Source organism: Barbatula barbatula, assembly GCF_947034865.1.
Source record: "Barbatula barbatula genome assembly, chromosome: 11".
Taxonomy (NCBI): Eukaryota; Metazoa; Chordata; class Actinopteri; order Cypriniformes; family Nemacheilidae; genus Barbatula; species Barbatula barbatula.
The window spans coordinates 10,997,628-11,013,697 of record NC_136774.1 but is presented as its reverse complement, the minus strand read 5'-3'; the positions used below and the strand labels follow the sequence as shown (position 1 = coordinate 11,013,697).

The following is a 16,070-nucleotide window of genomic DNA, read 5'->3' as shown; positions in this document are numbered from 1 at the left end:
GTCTTTTTTCCTGTTATTATAAATTCTAAAGTTTTTCACAGATGGACAAAAGCTTTTCTTATACTGTATTGCAGTTTATTGAAGATTTGAGAACATTTAATAATGACGAATTTGTCCAGGAATTGTGTGATGTAAAAACATCAGTAGGTGGTAAATAACTTTTAGCCTATATGAGGTAACTCCATGTAGTTGATAAATGCAGTTCAACAAATAACCTGTGGGTGGCAGCAGTTACAGACAATTTATAGCAAATGATTCATAAACTTGACACTGTAGTAACAGTTTTTAAAATAATTTGTCTAGATTTTATTTGTTTCTGTAAAAGAATATGAACGGTGCTACTTTCACAAAATCACATCTTTGAATTTGGTAGTAGATCTTATGTATTGATTTTTCTAGATAAGATTAGGTTCAAATGAAATAAATGATTTGTTTTGTTTTCAGGATTCCTCTTTTTCATCGCCATGTGTAATAATGTAACACAATGATTTATAGTCAATATTCCCAGCCACGTCTATTGGAGCCACTGAAAAAGCCTGGTCAACCTAAAAATAAAATCAAGAAGAAAAAAGTTAATAGGGATACTGATACATTCATATTGTCTATTTCTACACCAGATAAAAATATCAATGTCAGTAAAAATGCATATATTGACCTCTTCTGCTGTAAATTTATCAGCCTGGTTCATTAACAGCCTCTTGAACCTGAAAAAACAATGCAAGTGGATTACATTTGTAACGCTAAAATGCATTAATTTCACAAAAGATATAATTTTACAAAAGTAACTCTTACTCTTCCTTATTGACAACACCTGTACCATTTGGGTCAAAAAGTTTAAAAGCAGCCAGGATGGTTTCCTCCGGGTCTGTGCCTGTTTAGAGATTGATAATCTTGAATTATCCTTTTTTTGTTTGAATAATCTTGTTGCCATACCATTGAGTTGCTGTCATACCATTGAGTTTCTCTCCAAAAAGAGTGAGAAAGACAGTGAAGTTAATGGGTCCCTTTCCTTCTGCTAACATAGACTCCAGCTCCTCATCACTTACGTTCAGCTTCCCTGCACAAACATACATTTCTTAAGTAGATCAGATTAATAGTAAAAACATGAAGAAGCCTTTCAGAGGTCTTTATACCTAATTGTCCATAGGTTTCCTTCAGGTCAGATTTGTTAATAACTCCATCCCTGTTTTGATCGATGCAGCCAAACGCCTGTCAAGAAGCATATCATGAATGTTTTGCACTGGATCATAATGATTGAAACAACTTAGTTAGTTAAAATGAATGAAGATGCCTTAGTTGGTCATTGTTATGTACTAAAAGGACCCACCTCTTTGAACTCCTGTATTTGTGACTGCTCAAACATGGAAAAGACATTAGAAGAGCCCCTTTGAGCAGTTTTGCCCCTTTTAGCTGCAGCTTTCTTACTGGCCTGAAAGGACAGAAGAGTATTAAACATACATTTAGCTTTTAAATTTTAATGGAGCTTATTAAATTGTTCTTGCAATTAAAACTAAAATGTGCTGACTAATCAATGATAAATGAAAATCTACCCTAAACTCACCATTTTGTTTATTCTACTGAGAACAGTAAACCTACTCACCATATTCACTGTCTGTCTCCCTCTGGGTGTAAATGTGTGCTCTCGGGTCAGTGGTGTCTCTGATGGAGTCTATATGTATGAGGACTCTTATCATTCAGCCCTCTATTAAAGTCTGCAGTGTCTCTGTTAGTTCCCTACATGGGCACCCAGAGCCTTCCAAAACCAGGAGCCCTGATAATTTCCCTAGTGCTCAGATTCCAGCTGGGTTCAAAGATAAGATGTGTGTCAGTGTGGGTGAGGCGAATTGGACACATTTAAATTGGTGGTCCAGTATAATGTGAGTTTAAATTATATTTTTGTGACAGAATTATACAAGGGGTGTTGCTGATGGTAGAACATTTGTCAAGAATCTGGGAGCGAGCACATTAAGTATATTATTTAAAGTGACAGTTCAGTGGAGGAGGTATTGGAAGCCCTCATTCTCTGTACCACTATATTCACAAATGAAATGGTTATTGCATTTGAACAAGCAGAGCTGTTAGCCAGCGTAGAGTGAAAAAAGTTTTAATCGTTTGCTAACTCGGCATCATGCTAGCCGTAGTGAAGACGCTGGCAGCTAACGTTACAGATAAAGGATACATCTATATACTGCCTTGAAAATCTACCTGAGCTGCTAGCAGCTAACATTACAGCTAAATGATACATGCTACCTCTCAGGCCTTCTGCTTAGAAATGCAGCCTCATCTGCATAGAAAGGCAGCACATAGCTGTTGCACGTAGCCTGTGTGTGATTGTCAGGCCACGCCTATGTCTCCATAGTGATGTGATACGTCATTTTCACATATGACAGAACGCACATGTGAAACAGCTCAGAGAAATCATCCTACAAATCGATTTTTACTGATGCAAATATGTTAAAAACGATGCATCGCTATGCAAATGTCAACTTGTATCTGATGCACAACTTTTTAAATCGATGCATCGCATCGTTACCTTTTATGCCGATGCACTGATGCAAATCAATGATTCTTCCCATCCCTAGCGAGTAACCGAGCAGATCTCGTCCCCCTTTGCTGCCATAGTAGGGAAAATATATACTAAGAGAGTCAATGAGGGATGAGATCTGCTTGGTTTTGGAACAATCTGAGGGTGAGTAAATGATGACAGAATTTTCACTTTGGAGTGAACTATCCCTTCAATGTTGAACGTTTCCCTTTTCTTATAATTGGTTTGCAAAAACATTTCCTTCTGCATGTACGTGTGTGTTTGAGGGGGTGAATTTCAAGGGGGCTTACTGGAGTCCATTTCAACATGTAGAAGATTTTTATTTATTTATGTATACAGTAATAATGTCCGAATGCTATGCTAACTTTATGGTTTAAGAATACAATACAGATACATCTATATCCATGTGAATCTCGGCACATACTGATTATCTAAAGGGTAGCTCATGCCAAGAGAGCAGAACAGTGAACATTGTTCATTTGGTATTTAGTATTTCTTCAGTTTCTAATATTATGAGACGTTTACCAGACTGGGATTACGTGTAGAATTAGGATTTAGGTCAATTATTACATATAAGTATAGTTTATAGTGATACATTATCACATGTGGGACTTAAGTGATCTTCAACTCATCACAGGGCCTGCAACAACATTTCCAGTTTTGATTAAGTAGTAAAGGGAATTGCGAATTGCAACCAACGACATACCCCTCCCCTCCACACCCCCTTTCGAAGCACTCCGGTGGCTCTCACAGGACAAAGATGTTTAGTTTTTTGCTTCTTTGCCGAAGAACATAATGTATTTACAAAACATGCTCTGTAGAGCAGTTTGTCTGTTTAAGGCTACCGTAGAATCAACATGCTTAATTCCATGTAAGTGATAAGGTCCACTGTCTGCCCTCATTCACCACCGGACTACACTTCCCATAATCCACCTCGGCTCCACCGCCCCCCGGTCGTCTACCAGCTTCACCGGGATCCCTCGTCCCTCCAGTTACGCCTTGGTCGGTCGTCGAACCGCCATCGCCTCTGCACTCCACTCCTCTGGCTGTGCCTCATTGCTCTGTCCCACAGGCTCTGTTGGGCCCCTACCTCCAGCTACACCTCGGTACTCAGTCGCTCCGGCTCCACGGCAGACTCTCGGATCTCCTTCTCCGCCTTGGTCGCCAGAGCCGTTGGTTCCACCCTGGCCCTCTGGATCCTCGCCGTCACCATGGCTCATTGGCTCTCCGTCTCCGCCTCAGGCTCCACCTCCACCTGTGTCGTCAGCCTCTTCTCCTCCATGGATTCGCCCTCCATCGGCTCCTCCGTGGGTCGCAATCCTTGCTCTGGCCTGGGTCCCAACTGGCTCCTCCTGCCTTGGCCATCTTCTGCCTCCACCCTGACTCCTCCCACCATCATCACCACCTTGGTTCATCTGGTCATCTGCTTGCATTCACCACCTGTCGTCACCTGAGGGCCGTCCCCCTCCTGAACCCCACCCTCCTCCGTTGGATCTGTTATGGCCAAGCCCGCGGGAGGGGGCAAACTGACACGGTCCACTGTCTGCCCTCATTCACCACAGGAATACACTTCCCATAGTCCTTTGCACCCGTCTCACCTGATGCCCATCATCTGGACATCTTTTGTTAAATCCCATCACCTGGATTTAAATAGTTAATTCCCATCACCTGCATTTAAATAGTTAATTCCCATTACCTGGATTTAAATAGTTAATTCCCATCACCTGTCTACCCCTTATTATCTGTCATTAAGTTCTCTCCTTAGTTCAGTGTTTTGTCTGGTATGGTTCGTGTATATGGTGTTGTGCTTTTTCCTGTGTTCTCAAGTGTTCACTGCACGAACCGCTACAGTGAGGGGCTCTGCAGTATATGTAGATAGAAATAGCTCATTCTAAGGTAATAAAAACATAACACTTCATTATGTAAGGTCTTTATGCACCCCTGAACACATATTTATGTATATTATGTTGCATTTCTGTCAATAGATCCTCCAAAAAATGACACCCTGGACCTTAATGTGACAAACTTATGTTTATATTATTAGAGGCTGATACAGTACCACTCACATCCAAAATACAATAACAAATGTGTTTTGGCCTACGAAGGGTCCGATGACGAAAACAGCAACACCGTCACTCATTCACACCAAACAGGATTCATACTCCTCCAATGTTTTCCTAAGCAATTTTGCCTCATTTAACAATTTCCTTGTGGCACTTAACCGAGGGCGAGCAAAGTATTTTCCATATCAGTAGTGTGTGGTCTTCAGAGATATCCTTGGTGATGGTTGGACCTGTGCTCTGAATTGGCGTATAGGTGTCGGTAGTTTTTGACAAAATAGGAGGAACAAGTACTTTTGTTGTCCTAGTTACGGGGGCTGAAAGGGGGAAGAAATATGAATGAAACCCATTTTCCTCAAAGGAGTTTTATTATTTCAGAGGATTGCAATACTTCATTAATGTTCCGAGCAGTCATAGATTAGCCATTTCAATATTCACTTTATGCTTCGTATCGTCAGCTTTACTTTTAGCCAGTGACTAGTTGAGCATTTGTACTACTGTCTCGCTGGACACTGTCACATGAGGAATTTGTAAGCAATAAAAAACAGGAGAGGGTTGAAACTATGTGAACAGTTTAAATGTAGATTTTGAACAGACTAGAAAAGATTGACATTTTGAAACCGAGAAATTGAACATGTACACCACAAAGGATCTTCTGGACTGAGAGGCTTGACGCTGGATATCTGCAACTGACAATGAAACCGGTTGGATAAGCCATTACAAAAAAGAAAAAAATCCAGCACATTTCTCTGAGAAATTATGCACTCATGAGGAGGACACACCATGGACCTTCATACTATGGACAAGGTAAAGTGATATTGTTTTTTCAATTGCTTAACTTTCCTCTTTCACATGGGAAAATATGATACCATTGAATCTTTATATAAGTGAAACAAGTTTGCAATAGTATTCATATGAACACGTCTAGAGTACGGGTTCTTATTATTTAAAAACTTATGAATAAAACTTACCTGCACCTGGTTTCTATCAAAGACATTTCGGGAAATGTTGCGCATCTTGTCTTGCTCCAGTGTCCTACAAATATATGCTCACATTTATTTGATCCTCCCCTCCATAAGGAGTACATTTCTTTGGTCTATTGCAAGATTGACTGTCACCCGATGGCTCATGACCTTGGATGTGATCCATTCATGTGTGTAACCTTACAAACTACTGTAAATTACTAACCAGGATTATCAAACCCATTGTTAAAATACACACAAAGAAGCTACAGAAGCATTATTGCAAGGACAGTTTCGTTGCTTTATAGAGAGTATGTTTGGTGAATTATGGTCATCTGACAACAAATCAATAATTTATATGAATGTATTTTTGTGTGTTTAAATGTAACATGCATGTATAAAATATAAACCAGACGTTTTATTGACAAAAAAATATTCTTGTGAAGAATGTTCTTGGGAAATACAGAAGATGCTATTGTATAATTATTCTTGAGCTAAACATTAAAGGAATTGCTCACCTTCAAAATGAAAATTCTGTCATTTACTGGCCCTTGTAATTGTAATTTTAAACCTTCTATTGTATGGACACAAAACCAATCCAAGTCAATGGGGACCAACGTTTTTCTGTTACCAAAATTCTTCAAAATATTTTGATTTTCTGTTTTCTACAGAAGGAAAGGTTTAAAATGACAAGAGGGTGAGTTAATAATTACAGAACTTTCATATTGAAAGCGAACTATCCTTTTATGATCATTATTGTATTTTGTGCTTTCTCATAAGTACAGCACTTTTGAGATATTAGTTTACCCTGACAGTTACCATAACTATACTTGAAAGTGTCCGACATTAATTAACCCTGTAAATATAACTTTTTAATCATCATTTTTGTTGTTTTAAGAAAAGAACAATGTATATATAATTCAGAAAAACCTCTTTAGGGTCTTGACATTTTTTACATTTAAAAATAATATTAAAGTGACACAAGGAAACTGTCAAAATGAAGTACATTTCTCTGAAGTTCAGACCGGTGTCCAACTCCTGATACTTAATATCTCCCACCACCAAATCTATTGTTTTGGCATTTTAAACCTAAAGAAAATATATGCTACTTGAAGTCTGTAGAATACGCTACTTTCATATATGATGAAAACTATTTTTGAAAAGCTATTTTAAGCGTGGCTCAAGTGTTTCAATACTCTTTATGGCAACTCCAGTATTCCTGTTATCAGTATTTGATATCATAATTCAACAGGGTTGTGATTCTATATTTATTCTAGAAGTAAAAAACTTGATGGCATTAAATCTGCAATACTTGAGCAATATGCTGTCATTCTGCACTACAATATAAATGTCAACTTCAAAGATATCGTACATTAACTTTGAGGAGTGATTTGAAGTAGTCAATTATACAGGTGTACATGTTTGATTACTCAAAAAATGTCTACTGTATGATAGATTTTGTTTACCCTGATTGACCCTGAGCACAATAACCTTTCAAATGAGGCATCAGATTCCTGAAGACCTATTTTGGGTTAACTACATTTAGTAAGGTTTGAAGTTCATTGTATCTTCAAAATATCTTCTTTTGTGTTTTGAAAAAGAAAGTACGTCATACAGGTTTGACATGAGGATGAGTAAATAATGACAGCATTTTAAATTTTGGGCAAATTGTATAGTTTTATGGCTTCCTTACATAATAATTTCCTTCACAAAACATTTGATGTTCACGATGTGAAGTTTAGTGTAGCTATTTTTTAATCTAACCTAAACTTGTTTTTTAAGCATATACCTGAAGGTACACAAAACACAAAGTCAATATCAGTCAGGTGGGTGTTCCGTTAATAAGATAATACAACAACAAATAAGCGATTTTGGAAACGAGCTCATACTTATGTTGTCGTAGCACAAATCATGTAAAGACAGTCAGTTTTAGTGCATTTCTGAATAATGTGCATCCCCTGTGACTGGGTTTCCTGAAATGTGCATTGAATCAGGATGATGCTCATGTTTGTACATGAAGCAAGGACAGTCAAATGTTTCGGACATCACATTCAAGTGCTGATCTCATTTGGGAATTTCTCCTGGAGGCATAAGGTCATGTTCAAAGAGAGCAAACACTTCACGATTGGCATTGACAGCTGGGTTTCCAGGGTGATGGGTGAAAGGACAGGTGTACATGTGTGTATCTGAATGGAACCTGGTGTTTATACAGAGGGCACTGATCTATATCTAGGGCACACCTCTCGATCTCCTTAAGTGGAGCATAAAAACAGCTGAGGTTCTCCATGCACCTTACTTGCATTGACACAAACTCTCGCACATCAAAGCTTACGCCATTGTTTGGAAACCCTCGAGAAAATGCCGTGTCTCACTTCAGCTCGTAGGCAGAAGATACCCAGTGAGTATGAGTCAGTGCTGGATAAAATTCTCATGGTAAGAGACAAAGCTTGAAGGAAAACTATTGTACAGTTTTCATTCTTTAACAATCACCTAACATAAAATGTTTTTTTAAATAAAGAGGTGGATAGCATTGCAAACAAACAAAAACTAAAGTTTGTTTTGTTGAACACCATTAACATGAATGAAATCTCTCTCAACAGGTGGATCAAATTTTGTCAGAATTCCTTCTGAGTAAAGAAGAGCTTGAGGAGGTGATGGGCAGGATGCAGAGAGAAATGGAGAGGGGGCTGCGTGTGGAGACACATGATGAAGCTAGTATCAAAATGCTCCCCACTTATGTTCGCTCCACACCTGAAGGTTCTGGTATGAGTTCTCCTTTTCACTTCAGCCCTGATGCTCTGACATGTCAGTCTCAGGCGGTAACTACAACATGCTCAAATGTAAACATGTCAAGTATTGATTTTACGACTGCATTGTAAAATATCAAAATTTAGTGCGTGTTGTCTTTGCATAGTGAAAGGAATGGTTGACCCAAAACTAAAATGTAGTCATAAGTTATGCACTCATGTTGTTCAAAACCTGTGTCTCTGTATTCTGTGGAAAACAAAAGAAGGTTTTGTGTCTACAATAGAAATCAACGAAGGCCAATGTTGTTTGGTTACCAACATTTTTCTAAATATCTCCTTTTGTGTTCTGCAGAAAACTAAATCATACAGGTTTGCAATGACATGAGGATGAGCCAATGATGACGATAATTTTCATTTTTGGGTGAACTATGCCTTTAACCCATATGGCTTATTTGCATATACTAATTTCTCTCATCTGATGCAGTTAGGATGCCGTATATTAATCTTGACTTAAATTATCAATTTAGATTTATAATTTAAGTTAAATTTAAAGGTTTAAAATGACTGCAAGGCTGAAATGTGAAAAGCTTTGAATGATATGACTCATCTCAGAGGTGGGTGATTTCCTGGCGCTGGATCTCGGGGGAACCAACTTCCGGGTGATGCTGGTAAAAGTGGGTGAGGATGAGGAGCGGGGCTGGAAGGTGGAGACAAAACACCATATGTACTGCATTCCAGAGGATGCCATGACTGGTACCGCTGAAATGGTGAGAAATGAAAAAGGCTCTATACATAATATACATTAATGTTGGGTTTCACAAACGTTTGGAAATTTGTGCTCGCTCCACATTCTTGTCACTTAGTTGTTTGACTACATTGCCGACTGCATATCTGACTTCCTGGACAAACACAATCTCAAACACAAGAAGCTTCCACTGGGTTTTACTTTCTCTTTTCCAGTCCGTCATGAGGATTTGGACAAGGTCAGTTCCTGCATCAGTGTAAACATAAACCACATGTGGTTAAATGACCACATTGATCCTCTGGTAGAGATATGTGGCATACGGTCTGGTCATTTATTGCTTTGTTTGTCAAGATGGTGTAACAGATGAACTGTTGTGTGTTTAAATTGTGACAGGGCATTCTGCTTAACTGGACCAAAGGCTTTAAAGCTTCTGGTGCGGAGGGCAATAACATTGTGGGTCTGCTGAGAGACGCCATTAAAAGGAATGGGGTTAGTATGCATGAGTTACCCGTCAGACACGTGACAAGATCTTTTGAGAAGATCATAAAGCAGAAGTACATAAGACATGTTAAAATCTTAGTTCGACTAAAACGCTTATAAATGATGGCAATGTGATATGCTAAACAAGACATACCGTAACTTAAAACTATATGAATCATTTTCTCTATAGGATTTTGAAATGGATGTGGTTGCGATGGTGAATGACACAGTAGCCACTATGATCTCATGCTACTATGAAGACCGCAGCTGTGAAGTTGGCATGATTGTAGGTAAGATAGTAACAGCACACACACACACACACACACACACGTACGTACGTACAAACCCATTTTGACCCAAGTAAATATGATTACAGATGGCACATAAAGTTTATAACAGGAAAATGCAATATCATCCATTTAGCCATTAGATAAAAGCGTTGCAATAAAGCAATACATCCAAAGCTTTTAGGTTTGTTTTTGTCTCTCTCCCTCCGTGTTGTTTCTCAGGTACTGGCTGTAACGCGTGTTATATGGAGGAGATGCGTACAGTGGAGCTGGTGGAGGGGGAGGAGGGCCGGATGTGTGTGAACACCGAATGGGGAGCGTTTGGGGCAAATGGTGAACTGGAAGAGTTTCGTCTGGAATACGATCGTGTTGTAGATGAAACGTCACTAAATCCAGGAAAACAGCTGTGAGTCATCCTTGATAAAAAACGAAAATTCTAAGACTTTCAGCCAGCTTACTTCCTTTCACTGTACATTTGATTTCGTCATTTCATCTTTGTATTTTAAAAAAATGACAGGTGGCGAGTTACTGTAATATAAAAATGATAAAAAATATACTTTCTGACTTTCTTCCGCAGAAAACAAGATATTTTGAAGAAAGTTGGTAATCGAACATTTACTTCTATTGCATGGACACAAAAGCAATGGGTGCTGGTTAACAACATTCTTCAAAATATCTCCTTTTGTCCTCTGCGGAAGTCATACAGGTTTGAAATGAGAAGAGGTTGAGTAACTGATGACAGAATGTTTATATTTGGGTAAACTATCACTTTATATTTTTGTCACTCTTTGAATTAAAACAAAAAGTTATGCATCTATTTTTTAAAATGCAGATGTCCTCCTGCCTTCCTCTTAAGTTCAGGAAGAGCTTACTTAGATGCCAGCCTGGAGCTCTTATGTGGTCTCCAGGTGACAGGGTTGTTTTTCTAAAATGCTGACGGTAGCCATGTCAGTGATGGAATACACACGGCTGGATTAATGGACAGAGGAGGAGATCATTAGCGGCGCTGCTAGCTTAATGGGTATTTACAATGGATGCTAGCAGATAGAGAAGAGCTCAATGGGCCGATCCTCTGATGTTTGATAGCATATTTCCTTATTCGTACCCTACATGCACTTTAAACTATTTGCATTAAACAAAATAATTCTCAGGCTTTCACGTTCATAAAACCCTTTCCTGCTGTTTTGATAAAAATCCCCCACTGGCCTTCAAATGATAATTCGCCCAAAATTGAAAACGCATTACCCTCTTATCATTTCAAACCTTTATGAATTTCTTTATGTCATACAGGTTTGAAATGAGAAGAGGCTAAGTAAACAATGACAGAATTTTTATTTTTGGGTGAAGTATCATCTTTTGGATTTTATTTCTCTGTGACTTTAGGTATGAGAAGCTGATTGGTGGAAAGTACATGGGAGAGCTTGTGCGTCTTGTGCTACTAAAACTAGTGAATGAAAATTTGCTGTTTAACGGTGAAGCCTCCGACCTGCTGAAAACACGCAGTGCCTTCGAAACTTGCTTCGTGTCCCAGATTGAGAGGTAGGACATCATTACTTTCAAGCAATTTTACAGAAAGATGATTACAATAAACTTAAGCCAATTGTCACTAATATGCACACTTGGTTGTATGAAGCGCCAAAAATGTCATAAATTTCACAATATTGTATATTTGTGTTTTAGTGAACAATAAAAAAAACTTCGTTTCAGTGATACAGGGGACAGAAAGCAGATTTATAATATCTTAAGTTCACTGGGAATCTTACCGTCTGAGCTGGACTGTGACATTGTACAGCTGGCATGTGAGAGCGTATCTACGCGAGCGGCTCACATGTGCGGGGCCGGACTCGCTGGCGTCATCAACCTAATGAGAGAACGCCGTTGTCAGGAGGAACTGAAGATCACTGTGGGAGTCGATGGCTCTGTCTACAAACTACACCCTCGGTGAGTTTAAGGGCATTATGGGAAAGCAAACAGACAAATGCAAAGAGAGGATAGTTGGAATCAATCATCTGGTTGTCAGAAGAGCAAGAGAGAATTTGACTGGTGCAATAAACCTATATTTAAAAGTTGATATTGAACTACAATATTACATTTTATGCCCTATGTTGAACTGCTATTATTTTACTATACAGTTTCAAGGAAATGTTCCATAAACTTGTGTGGGAAATGACACCTCACTGCCAAATTACCTTCATCCAATCAGAAGAAGGAAGCGGTCGGGGTGCTGCTCTCATTTCCGCTGTTGCCTGCAAGATGGCCGGATACATGCTGACGCCATGATAAACGGATAACCTGCAATGTTTCTACACTCCTTTAGAGTGGTCTTAGGAAGACCCTTATTGTGGTGAAAGTGCTTTTTTCCTTTGCGCATTGCATGTATGAAGGACGTGGTCCATGGGTTGTTTGGCAATAGCAAATGTGTACAGCCCATTTATAATTTAACATCAACTTATAATGTAGTCACATACAAGTCGTGTGTTTCACCCACATGAATTAACTTTTGGAGCAAATATTATATCTTTTATAATTTTGCCTTTTATTTGCTGTTGCCTTGAGCATATTTAAGGTAATGTTGTTTTATATTAAACTCATTGCCTTATTTTGAAGTTGTTGATGTGAAATTGCTGGAGAAAAGCGGATAGAAGAAAGTTGACGACATTGTAAATAGATTTGACCATTCAGGTTCAGTATATTGTTATTATGCACTGTTTATGTGTTGTTATGGCATATTTTTTAGGTTGTTTATATGCAGTGGCAATTTTAATTTAACTATTAAATGATGTATTGCTTTGTACATGTGGAAATAATTCATTACTGTAAATAAAGCTGCCATACAACTAATAAATCCAGTTTCTGTGTGTTTTTGTTCCATAAAACTAAAATGAGGATTTACGTTTTGTGTAAACGGAGGATAATTAATAAATTATTAAATTCTCTTTGTGGTTCAGCATTTAGCTTTAACAGCATATGTTGCCATGGCCTTCTTAATAGTGATGAATTGTGAATGTTTCATTTCTTTCCAGTTTCTGCAGAAATATCAAACTTTGGTTTAATAATCTAACATTTACTTGCCAATTGTAAAAATGCGGTGATTATTTACGTTTTTTAGAATCAGAAAGAGCTTTATTGCCAAGTATGCTTGCGCATACAAGGAATTGGTTTTAGTGGCAAGTTTCCAGTACACAGAGACAATAGAAATGATTGAGTAAGATGCAGAGATGTACTAGGATGGAGGGGTAACAAATAAATATAAGGATATTGCACATTTTTATTTAAAGTGGGGAACATTTAACTGTTCATGAGGTAGATTGCCTGGGGAAGAAACTGTTCTTGTGCCTGACTGTCCTGGTATTTGCGGCTCTGCAGCGCCAGCCAGACTTTTTTTCCCCAGAAATTCATCTGTCAGAAAGCTGGTGATCCACTGACAGATAGAGCTAGGAACAGAGAGCTGGGTCAGTTTGGTCTGGAGGGCTGTTGGGATGATGTTGAAAGCTGAACTAAAGTCCACAAACAGGATCCTCACATAAGTCCCTGTTTTATCCAGATGTTGCAGGACGAAGTGCGATCCCATGTTGATTGCATCATCCATGGACCTGTTTGCTCGGTAAGCAAACTGCAGGGGGTCCAGTGATGTCCTTCATATAATGGAAAGAATGCCACAGCCATCCGTCCGTGTTTAGTTGATGAAAAAGGATGCATTAGGTTTACATTCATTATCAAATTGAATGTAGATCAAACTGTGACCTATTATGGCAAAAATGTATGTAATTATTTGTGTTTATTCAGCAGCAATTGTCAAATGGGCCAAAATGTTTTAGTTTGGCCTATTTGCTATAACTAGTTAAATAAATAAAACTGATTTTGGACATGACTGTACACTGCAGTCTTTCTCACATTTAGCCTAATAGTAGAGAGCTCTGCCACTCTCATGCTCTTCCATGAAGTCAATAGCTGTGCACAATCTAGTTAAAGACTATTTATGACGAAGCCCCTGCAAGACTTATTGGCCAAACTAGTTGCTCTTGTTTTTAGCATATACATCAAATTAGAAAAATGTATCTGGTCCATTCATTTCACGATAAGCTACTGAGTTTACACATTTGTCAGCCAAGACAAACACGTCACTTAAGTGAACGCCTGTGATCAGACACTGTTGCCTCTCTCCCATTTCTGCTTTTTTTCTGATATCAGCCCACAAAAGCAGAACTCTGAGTGTCAAATGGAAAATGAACGAAACAGGGGTTTCTCTTATTTGTTTGTTTCTAATGTTGGTCTGAGTATTTAGTTGGGATTTTTAGTTGTAATTCTTTAGTTCACCTTCAAAATGAAAATTCTGTCATCATTTACTCACCCTCTGTCATTTCAAACAGGTATGACCTTTCCCAAAGCGCAGTCTCTACTCCCGAGGTTAGGCTTGTTTACTAAAGGTTTTGACACTGGTGACAGTGTAACACTATGCAATTTAAATGACCCTTGATGAAATTAAAGCATATAAAGACCTATAGTCTATAGTCCGTCATCAAAATGTAAACTATTTAAATTGGGTAAGAAATATAAACACTTCTGTGCTTTTAAAGAGGTCACCTGCATGTTGAATGCGTGTTTTTCTGTGTCTTTGGTGTGTTATAAGTTGCCCATGCATGTCTAACTGTGCGTTCGGACCGCTGCCTTCAAGAGCGCCAAAAACGCTCCGGCCGCCCTGCCAAAAACGCAAGGAGGAGTCTTGGGTGCTGACGCTCTGACGTAGATCGAACTCTTATCTTGTATTTAAAGGGGCTGCAAAGCAAACAAGCTTGTTGATCTTGTGAAGACTGACCAAAAGAAATTGATCGGTAGAAAGAACTTTATTGTAGTTACACATTTGATAACGAAATTTACCAAATCTGCCGCAGTAACACTGTTTTGCATGCTCTGGCACTAAAGTTAGCATGAAATTCCTACTTATTTACAGAAAATGTATAACGTTAATGCACATCATCAAATTCTTTTTATTTATTTATCTCCCTGTCCGCAGACAGGGACGCGTCGTATGATTGGTAAACCCGCAACAGCAATGATGTCTCGACGGTGAAAAAAAGGCATTCTATCGAAAAGCGTATGCTCACCCAGACCTGCCTGAAACGCCTCATGTAACCAAACCCTCGCAAATCTACGTCAGTCCGTGTTATGAATGAGACCGCCCAAATGCACATCCACAGTTATGTTCCAAAGGACGTCTATGCGATTGTCGAAACTCTGTTTGTCAGTGGCTCTGGGTGGGAGTGTTAAAACTCGTACGTCAACAGCAAGGCCGTATTAGATCATGCCGGACTGCACAACAAACACATTGGCTGCTAAATTGATAAAATACATCTTTGTATAACTGGTGTTTTGAAAATATTGTTTTCCAAAATCAAAATGGCCTTTCTGTGTATCTGTATGTGTGGTTGAATTATTTTCTATAAAGACTGCTCATTAAATAAAATGTTATCTACCCTCTCCCTGTGTAAATGATATAATATCTCACTGACTGAAATTGTTTGTCTTGTCCATTTTTCCATGAAGATTAATCAGTAGCAAAACTTGAGAGCATGTAGATTTTAATGTGTGAATATGTAAAGTAAGTATTTGTACCTTTACAATTTGAACACACACAACCCCATTAAGAAAACTTAAAGCGTAAAATAAAAAACCGAAGTTGAATGTTGAGATTTGCACTCGTGGACAAAACTCACAAATCTGTCCTTTGAATTTGGAGTTGCAGAAAAATAGTCTAGGCCAGGGGTCTCTAACCTTTTTGTAAGCGAGGGCTACCAAAATATCTCAAATCCTCTAGAGGGCTACTTGTTGATAACATACTTTCAAACTTTAGACACGTGATGCCTTATTTTTACACTCACAGAACCAAATTCAGTTTTCTTATATTAAAGAATATATTAAAGCTTATAACACTTGCTTATAATAAACTTTCATGACGATGTTGCACTTGGCCTATCGGTAAAGTCACAGATTTATTATTGGAGCCCTGTGTTTAGCGGGCACCTTACAGAGTTCATGCGGGTGCCCGTGGAGACCACTGATCTAGGCTAATTCCGTTACGTCATACATAATATAAACAGTAGCTATCCTCCAAATATGGACTTCATTTGACGCCTCAACATTTTATAAGCTTCAACCAGTAATACTGTGTTGATTTTAAAACATTTCGTCTAAACTTTGACTAAGTATACAAACTACGTAAATACAAACCATTTGCACGCACAAT

The 16,070-nt window shown here is 38.5% G+C and overlaps 2 protein-coding genes across 2 annotated transcripts; one reads left to right on the top strand and one right to left on the bottom strand.

The window, feature by feature from the left end:
* Window positions 1-60: 60 nt before the first annotated feature.
* Window positions 61-1,679, bottom strand: myl7 (myosin, light chain 7, regulatory). Its single transcript, XM_079466995.1, has 7 exons — window positions 1,601-1,679; window positions 1,328-1,429; window positions 1,134-1,209; window positions 953-1,057; window positions 793-871; window positions 656-704; window positions 61-545 (listed from the first exon to the last, which is right to left on the bottom strand). The coding sequence occupies exons 1-7, from the start codon at window positions 1,601-1,603 to the stop codon at window positions 441-443; spliced, it is 519 nt and encodes a 172-aa protein (XP_079323121.1). The 5' UTR covers window positions 1,604-1,679; the 3' UTR covers window positions 61-440.
* Window positions 1,680-4,314: 2,635 nt separating this feature from the next.
* On the top strand, window positions 4,315-12,666 carry gck (glucokinase (hexokinase 4)). Its single transcript, XM_079468558.1, has 11 exons — window positions 4,315-4,441; window positions 4,531-5,412; window positions 8,168-8,330; window positions 8,927-9,081; window positions 9,178-9,297; window positions 9,453-9,548; window positions 9,730-9,829; window positions 10,049-10,232; window positions 11,210-11,365; window positions 11,534-11,767; window positions 11,959-12,666. The coding sequence occupies exons 2-11, from the start codon at window positions 5,389-5,391 to the stop codon at window positions 12,104-12,106; spliced, it is 1,380 nt and encodes a 459-aa protein (XP_079324684.1). The 5' UTR covers window positions 4,315-4,441; window positions 4,531-5,388; the 3' UTR covers window positions 12,107-12,666.
* The last annotated feature ends 3,404 nt before the right edge of the window (window positions 12,667-16,070 follow it).

Excerpts from the sequence above, each read along its gene's own strand:
- myl7 (XM_079466995.1), bottom strand. Across the intron at positions 872-952 it reads TTTTGGAGAGAAACTCAATG|GCACAGACCCGGAGGAAACC; the intron begins GTATGACAGCAA and ends ATCTCTAAACAG. Across the intron at positions 546-655 it reads ATAAATTTACAGCAGAAGAG|GTTGACCAGGCTTTTTCAGT; the intron begins GTCAATATATGC and ends TTTTATTTTTAG.
- gck (XM_079468558.1), top strand. The coding sequence starts at position 5,389 with ATGGACCTTCATACTATGGACAAG. Across the intron at positions 8,331-8,926 it reads CTCCACACCTGAAGGTTCTG|AGGTGGGTGATTTCCTGGCG; the intron begins GTATGAGTTCTC and ends GACTCATCTCAG. Across the intron at positions 9,830-10,048 it reads TGAAGTTGGCATGATTGTAG|GTACTGGCTGTAACGCGTGT; the intron begins GTAAGATAGTAA and ends GTTGTTTCTCAG.